The sequence below is a fragment of the Petaurus breviceps genome, unplaced genomic scaffold, assembly GCF_028583685.1.
Source record: "Petaurus breviceps papuanus isolate PSGF00001 unplaced genomic scaffold, PetGlider_PUasm1.0 37, whole genome shotgun sequence".
Classification (NCBI taxonomy): domain Eukaryota; kingdom Metazoa; phylum Chordata; class Mammalia; order Diprotodontia; family Petauridae; genus Petaurus; species Petaurus breviceps.
The window spans coordinates 42,001,193-42,010,089 of NW_027186296.1; the positions used below are offsets into that span (position 1 = coordinate 42,001,193).

An 8,897-nucleotide genomic window follows, 5' to 3' on the forward strand; every position below is an offset into this window, starting at 1 on the left:
TGATCGAATAATAAGAATTTCAATTATCTGGCCATATGCAGAGTGCTCAACAATGCTGGAACCAGCAGCATTCATTTCCATATCACCATGACTTTTAGGTATTCTATGCTGGTGCACAGTAACATGGCATTCATCTTCTCTTCAGTCATTTGTCACACACAGAAACTCTTTTTAAACAATTTCAGGTTCAAATCCTCTCCCTCCCTACTCCAAACTCCTTCCTGGACAACTGAGAAAATGAAAAAAACAAAAACCCTGCATGGTCAAGCAAAGCAAATTCCTGCTGTGGCCATGTTAAAAAAAAGTCTCAATCTGCATTCTGAACCCCTCACTTCTCTACCAGGAAGTGAGCAGCATCTGGAATTGTGGTTGGTCAGTGAGAAACAGAATCTTTTTAAAAAAAAATCCTCGGGATGGCTAGGTGGCACAGTGAATAGAGCACCATCCCTGGAGTCAGGAGGACCTGAGTTCAAATCTGCCCCTCAGATACTTTACACAAAACTAGCCGTGTGACCTTGGGCAAGTCACTTAACCCCCAATTACTCTGCCTTCCCCCCTCCAAAAAGCAAAAGCAAAAAAAAAAAAATCCTCTCTATTCTTCCTCCCCCAGACACTCCCACCACAACAAGGGAATTAATGTTTGTTTCTAATCATAGGTTATGGCAGGGAGACACAATGAAGAGAGAGAATGATATCCACTTACAAAAAAAGAACTGAAAACATTCCACCACACACTAACTTATGCACGACATAAATTCTTTGATAATGACGGACAATTTCCAAGTAAAAAACAAATGACAAGGGGAGGTAGTAAGGGCATTGAGGGAGCGCAGGAAGGTATATGGAAAGAGAAGTGGGCTTGAAGTCTGAAAAACTGGACTCCAATCACACCTCTGAGACTTGCAAGTTATTAACCTTCAAGTTTAACTTTTCTCTGCCATGAAATGGGAGTAAGAATCTTTCTACTGCCTACTTCACAAAATTATGAGGATCAAATGAGATAACATTCATAAAATGTCTTGTAAATTGTAATAGACATGATAGCTATTATTAACGAGAAGCAGTAAGAACACAAACGAGTTTGAGGACTATATTCAAAACATAATGTCACTCTCTAGTTCAGGGATTCTTTTTTCTTCATTCATTTATACATCTATTTTTAACATTTTAAATTTTCATTTATATTTATTTTTAACATTCATTTAAAAAACGTTTTGAGTTCCAAATTCTCTCCCTTCCTCCAGCCCCTTGTCCACCTACTGAGAAGGCAAACAATATGATATTAATTATATTTGCAAAGTCAACAGTGCAGGGATCCTTAACCTGGGGTCTGTGAACTTGAAATTTTTTTGTTAAAAAAAATAATTTCAATATAATTTGTTTCATTTTTAATCTTATGTATTTCTTATCTTAGGTATTTAAAAACATTAATCTAAGAGGGGTCTATAGGCTTCACCGCCAAAAGGATCCATGATCAAAATAAAAAAAACAGAAACAAAAAAATAAACATTACGGTTTACAAGAATAAAAACAAGAAAGCACAAGAACTTGATACCACGCAGCTGACAATGGTCACAGCATGCTTGAGAAGTGATGGCTCACTAGTCACCATAGCAATGGCCAATCCATTGATGAGAACATTGATTAAGCATTCTCTGTGTGCAAAGCCTTGAAACATGCTGCATCCAGGTAGAGAACTGTTGCTTTTTCTCATGTTTCTGACCCACATCTCCCCAGTTCCCAAGTACCCTTACAGTCATATTAAGAAAAGAAAAGCCAGATTTGAAGCAAATGGACATGATGTGTGAGTGTTAAAAGCACAGAAGAAAGATTCGTAGGCAGGGGGTAGTTTAGGAAGAGCAAAGATATAGGCAAGTGATGACTGAGAATGCAATAGAAAATTTTAAAAGGGCAAACTATTTCAGAAACAATGAGAGAATATCCAAGAAAATTGACAAAGCTGTAAATTCCCTTTGATCCAGTGGAACAGAAGCTATCTGAGGACAGGGATTAAATGTTTTGTTTCATTTTTGTATCACTAGTGCCCAGGGTGATGCCTTGCATCTAACAGCTACTTAGTAAACCTATCAGACTGGCTGGGGCTTAGAGAAAGAAAAGACCTATGTGCACAAAAATATTCGTTAACAGCACTAGTTTACTATTAAAAAGCTGGGAACAAACTCAGTGCCCAAAGATTAAGGAAAGCTGAACAAAGTGGGGGTATTATCACCAGTCTCAGTAGCATTACCAGTATGTGGTATTACTTCCCAGGGCTGTTGTGAGCATCAAACGAAATATTCATTGTAAAGCACTTACAGTGCCTGGAAGAGAGTAAATACTATAGAAATGCTAGCTATTATCATTATTATTACTATTAAAAATAATAACGATAGTTAACATTTATATAGCATTTTAATGTTTACAAAATGCTTTACAAATATTTTCTCATTTTATCCCCCCAACAACCCTGAGAAGTAGGTGCTATAATTATTAACCATTTTACAGGTGAAGAAACTGAGGCAGAGTGATTAAATGGCTTGTTCAAGGTCACATAGCAAGTAAATGTCTGAATCTGGAGTTGATGTATGAGTGAAATGGAATACTATTGAGCTGTCAGCAAGAGAGCATATGAAGAATTCGGAGAAGCATGGGAAGACAGGTATGAACTGATGTAAGGTGGGAAATTAGCAAAAGCAAAATATCAACAGACACAATGACTATAGACAATGTAAACAAAAGCAACAAAATTCATATCGAGCACCAAGGACAATTCTGCTTCCAAATGATTACAGTTAACGTGCACATTCACATTCTTATTTTCTGTTCATGGTAAACCTCAAAAAGGGAAAGTGGCATGAATTATCAGTTGCAATCACTCTATTAGGTGTTGTCATAACTCTTTTTGTTTTTTAAAATGGGAAGAGCCTTTTGGGGGGGAGGTGGGCTTTGTTAGAACATTAATGTGGAAGTTAAGGACAGCATTTTGATCTGGCAGACAAATGAGTAGAAGGCGAGAAGGTTCAGGAATGTTTGGATCTCTGTTTCTGGATGTCCTTTCCAATCTAGTTGCTGATCATCTTAGTTAAAAAGAGAACTCATAGAGGCGGTCAGGTGGCACAGTGAGTAAGAGCGCCGGCTCCAGAGTCGGGAGACCTGGGATTGGTTCCGGCCTCAGATACTCGGCACCCACACAAAAATAACTGGCCGTGTAACCTTGAGCAAGTTACTTAACCCTGATTGCTTTAAAAAAAAAAAAAGGAGAGAACTCATGATGTTGGATGTCTAATTGTTGCCCCTTTTCACGTGGAACGGGGCAGTCAGGAGCCATGGAGTGTGAATGGAGAGGGTAACGGTTTCCTTCCTAGAAAAGAAAGTGAAATGGGCAGCTAGGGGGGATGGTAGATAACGTGCTGGGTCTGGTGGCAGGAAGACTCATCTTCCTAAGTTCAAATCTGGCCTCAGACACTTGATAGTATGTGACTCTGGGCAAGTCACTTAACATTTTTTTTTGCCTCAGTTTCCTCATCTGTAAAATGAGCTGGAGAAGGAAATGACAAAACCACTCCCGATCTCTGCTAAGAAAATCCCAAATGGGGTCACAGAGTCAGACACGACTGAAAAATGACTGAAGCGAGACAAAATGCATTAATAAAATGTATTTTTTAGAATAAATAAATAGAAATAAAAGAAGTCAGGCAGATAAAGGCAAAATTTCTCAGACTATTACTAAAGTATACAGCTGTGACTTCTCTCCTCTAAAAGGGCTGTTTTGCTATATGGGGCCCTAGGGCTTAAGTTCTCTTCCACCATATTTCAATTTCAAGTGACCTCCTAGGAAGAAACTTGGCAGCTGCAGCTATAATAATATAGGGCAACAGGAAAGTCCTCAAGGATATGGATTAATTTCCTGGTTCTAGCATGTCTCCAGCATCCTGGGCAGTTATTTCAAGCTATAGGAACAGATCTCTGGCTAGTGGTGGTATAGCACAAGTTATAGATGGGAAACACCCTCTGCATGGGTGATTCCCAATGGAAAGGCATATTTTTCTTATATTAAGTGGCAAGATTGAGAAAATTTCCCAAGCAATATTAATTTTTAATTTACTTTAATTAAAAAAACCCATTAGATACATGACAGTACTGCTAAGATTAAATGGAAGGGAGAGGCTGTCATATTTACCAAGGTTTAGAATCACTACTCTAATTAACCTGGTACATGCCAATCAGTACCTTTACTGCACAACTATGTGCAAACATAATCCCTAACAGTGATTCATGGGATTTCTGGTTTAAAGCTGGGAGGGACCTTAGAAGTCATCAAATTCACCCCCTCACTTTACAGATGAGGAACCAGAAGCACAGAGACATTAAATGACTTGCCTAAGGTCACTCAGTCAGGTTTTCCTGACTCCAAGTCCAGGGCTCTATCCACTAGACCGCACTGCCCCTCAAAACAACAGGGGCTCCACTGGGATTAGTTCCCTAATCTTTTGAGTAGGAAGACTTTCAAATGTCAAAGATTTCATAGACCTTCTCAAAATTATAGTATTGGAGAAAAGAGAGGATGAAATTACAATGCTTAGTGTGCAGACGTCCTCATGTAGTTACCCAATAACACCCCAAGGATTGGTGACTCATGAAAAATCTACAGGTCTATTACAGACTGAAGGAGGAATAAAAGAGCAGGTAGAAAAAAAAATAGAAGTTGGCTTCAACTAGACTGCATCATAATTGGGACATATAATTCACATACACAAAAAATGATTCTGATCAGTTCTGTAAGAAGCATGGGGGAAAAATGACAATTTACTGTGAATTATGAGTTGCTGGGAATAAAAGCATTATCTGAATAGAATATGGCTGATCAGGAAAGACTTCCTAGAGGAGATAAATTTCTTTTTCCTAAATCAGAATTTATTTTTAATTTTTAACATTCATTTCCAAGGAGAAAAATTTCAAAGGAAGGTACATGGGTTATAAGGAAAGTGAAAGACTTCAAGTGGATGGAAAAGTAGATGCAAAAAGATGGGAAGGGGGGATGAGAAAATTGGGTGTGTGCGTGCGTTCGTTTGTGTGTGTGAGACCGATAAATTTGTTGGAAATGAAAGTTTAAATTATGCAACAGAATGTGTGTGTGTGTGGGTGTGTGTGTATGCATGACAGAATCAGGTTAAGTACAAGCAACATCGGACAAGAAGTCACTGTATTTAGGAGGAAGATGTCAGGGTCCTCCAATCTCCAAACCAGGCACAATAGAAAAAAAAGGAGTTAAGAAAGAGTGGTCACAAAGTCACCATTGCCCACCCTTTGGTGCTTTCAGTGCCCAAGTCATTAGACAGTTTGCCATGTAGCTTGATGTGTAAGAATACTCCAGAGACACAGCCCAGATGAACACAGAGGCACCCAGAAAAAGCCACCCAGCGACTAGACCCCAGAAACTACTCTGTCTTTCCATAAAGCCTTCATGAGGCTCTCGCTCTCTTCCTTTCCCCCCTTCCAGTGTGCATTATTCTATGGCTACAATATAACGGGCCCTCCGAAAGTCCATCATACCCTCTGCTTCCAGGTTTGTCTCAAGCAGCAGCTCTTGCTTTCCTGCCCTACTTACTGATCACCAACTCTGCCTAAGTAATCACAGTAAAAGATAAAGGATTCTTAGGTTGGCAAATGGCCCTTGATGCTGGAAGGACTGGAGTCACTGTGCTAGAATACCTACCCCTTACCATAGGACTTCCTGCTGATGCTGTCTCTGACCATCTGGGGGGTTTCCAGAAGCATCTTTCAGGAAGGGAGGGATGCAGTGGCCGTATGCAGACCACTGCTGATAGCCACGCTCACCCTACCTAGGGAGCAAAGCTTCACGGGGGCTTCATTTTTACCTATAGCTGACTCTCAATTATTCAGCGGAAAAGAGGATTCAGTCTCTTTGCTGGATTATCACTCAGTTATTCAGGAGGAGCTTGTAACTTTGCTCTTTGTTCACTCCCCATTAGCAACTTTGTCAGATGATAAGGAACTACAGGGACAACAAAACATTAATCAATTGGTCTGTCTACTTCTTAGTTCTGTGGGGAGACAGATGAAACCAATGGATTAACTGACCTTTTTTTTTTTTTTTTAAAGCATTTCACTTACCTAAATGTCATCCCTGTTGCTAAATTTTCCTCCAACTAGGAGCTGGTTCTGTTTACTCATCATGTGATCTGAGGGTTAAATTTCTTACCTTTTCAGTGACTGAGCGGGCACACTCGATAAGCTCCCTCTTGGTGTAACTGTCAGTGGGGCAGACCTGCAGAGCTCCTGCCTTCTGGACGAGGAAGATACAGCCATGGCCGAGATCCTGAACACGGGTCCGGATCTGGAATCCAATCTAAGGAGGAAAAACCAGGGTGGGGAGGAAGAGAGACATTGTAGGTCTTTTCACTTATACCTTTCTCATAGCATGGAAAATTTCTCTTACGTTATAGGGGAACAAAGCTAGGAAAATTCCACTTCTATTAAGATTCCATATCTTGTGAAGTGTGGGAGGGGATACCAGCGAAATTACATTTTACAGATTCCAAAGGTCACCCAGATCCCATAAAGTATGTCTACATTTTATGGTATTACTTTTCATCTATTTCTATTGTGTTGCATATAAGAGGCAGCCAAGGCTGACCCTCAGCAAAGCTGTTAAGCAGTTGGGGCCCCTAGATTTTTTCTTGCTGATCTTGACCCCGTCCTTCCCCTGTGTCACACTACCTTTATGAGACTCACCCTTTCTTATCTGGAAGATTTTTAAGGAAAGACTCAGATATTAATCATTTACATCTTAGTGGGAATATAAGTCCCATGTTTAGCACAGTGCCTTGCACATAGCTTACTAAATGCTGTTTACTGGTTTACATTTTCTTTCCTGAGTCTTTGCATTTTAATCCTGATTTGGGATTATGGAAAGATGACTTGGTTCTCTGTTGAAGAAATTTCCAGCATAAGCAATCGGTTGGGGGAGTACCTTCTAGGGTACTTTATTAACCTGTACTACATAAGAAAAAATGAATGTCCATAATCATAACCCCAAGGTCCTCAAAGATCCTGGAATGCTTTCTGAAACATCAAAAGCCCTATGTTCAGCAGTTTGTGTAGAGCACATTTTATTGTATTCTATTTCTTTGAAAACCAGTATTCCCTTCTAGGTATATTTAACTGGATTATTCAAGTTCCCAAGTAAATTGAGAAGTTTGCTATCCTAAAAATGTAAGCTTTAAAAAAAATGGGCTATTTTAAAAAAGTATTTGTTAATTAGTATTTCTCTTTTAGGGTTGAGTTGGTATAAATTCTTTTAAATAAACTTGTTCTTTGGATAAGCAATCCTAAAAGTATCTAGGCTGTGCTCTCCATGTCTGCAGCCAGATCAGTTTTGCTATGGAGAGCTGCCAGTCATCTGATTTGAGTTATAACAAATAATGCCTCCTGCCCTAATTTGCATCCCCCTGGGCCAGCACAAATCTGTTTCACATCAATTTTTATTTTGGTTTAATCAATAAACCTGTCATAAATAATTGGCTGTCCAGTGCAGCTAGACAATTTAAAAAAATTTTCAAAGTATAAAGTCAATATGTATTATTTTCAAGAATCCATACCAACTAAGACCTGTGGCCTACACTTGAGGAATTCAGCCACCTCACTTCTGAAAACTTCTTCGGAGGCATGTAATTACACAGGAGCTTGTGTGACCACTTGGATGGAAGCCATCTTCCCAGATAATCTCATTTACTCGATTATAGGGAAATCTCTTTGATGTCAGCCTGACTTTGGAACAACCATGGTGGAAAAGGAGCTGCTCATTTTACCTTGTCAACAGAACACATATTAAAGTCAGCAGGAAAAAAAAGCAAATCTTTTAATTTATGTTTCAGCATGTCTATTTGTTGGGATAAGATGGAGGTGGTTTTAAAAATAAGACACTCAAGACAGAAGGCTGTGTCATTTTAGATCCAAACCTAACTTGGTGAGTAATTTCAGATTCACAGTAAAGGTAGCCTAGAGCTTTACTGTCTCCAGCAGCCTATGGGGAAGAGTTCTGCAGAGGCCAATTCACTGAATCTGAAAATTTTAGGGCAGTGTTGAAAAGGAAAGAGGGAAGAAAGGAGGTGAGGTGGTAATAGAATCTAGGCTTTTTAAATTGGAAGGATCTTGGGGATAATTTAGCCCAAGCACTTTTTTTTTTTTAATAAGGAAACTGATTCAGAGGCTAAATGACTTCCCCTAGGTCAAAGCTAGCAAGCAAGAGAGCTGGGATCATATGTCCCAGGTTATAATGTTACTTGTACTGCTGAGGCCCTTCAATTCTGAACTGACCAGTATTCTGCCCAACTACAAATCTCTGGCATGAGGTGTCATAGGCCCATCATGGCAAGAGCTGCCCAACCCCTCACTGTCACTAGAAACAAACCCCCTTCAAAGCAGAAAAGCCTTTTACCTCCCAAGGAATTCAATGCCCTGCAGCTATGGAGAAAAATAATTACAGCAAAAAAAAATTTTGTAATTCTAATGCTGTAACTGTGATTTCAACTAAGTTCACAGGTCTGTACCATCCTTCCTCCTCTAAAAAAATTTAGAACTGGCCATATTCAGCAGACAAAGGAAAATTCTAGTTAGGCAGGTCCCAAGCAAAGAAAATGGCAAGGCTAAAATAATAGATATGAAATCCCTTTAAGACGAAGTATAGGATCAAGGTATTAATGTTTGGGTGAGATCAACAATTCATTTTTAGACCCCAAAATTCCTGAGACCTGCTGTTGATGAAAATCTATTTACTTTATTGTGGTACTCTATTAGGATGATATTTATAATTTCAATACTAATGATAATTCAGTATTATTATTATTGAAGTTTCCTCACCTGGAGTTTACTAT

At 39.2% G+C, this 8,897-nt stretch overlaps 1 protein-coding gene across 1 annotated transcript in view; it reads right to left on the minus strand.

Annotated features, from left to right (window-relative positions):
• The window catches only part of TLN2 (talin 2), a 569,404-nt gene that overhangs the window by 65,004 nt on the left and 495,503 nt on the right, over window positions 1-8,897 (minus strand). The window contains exon 49 of the mRNA XM_069098382.1: window positions 6,224-6,370. Coding sequence (XP_068954483.1) covers window positions 6,224-6,370 — 147 coding nt within the window. The remainder of the gene's footprint in view (window positions 1-6,223; window positions 6,371-8,897) is intronic.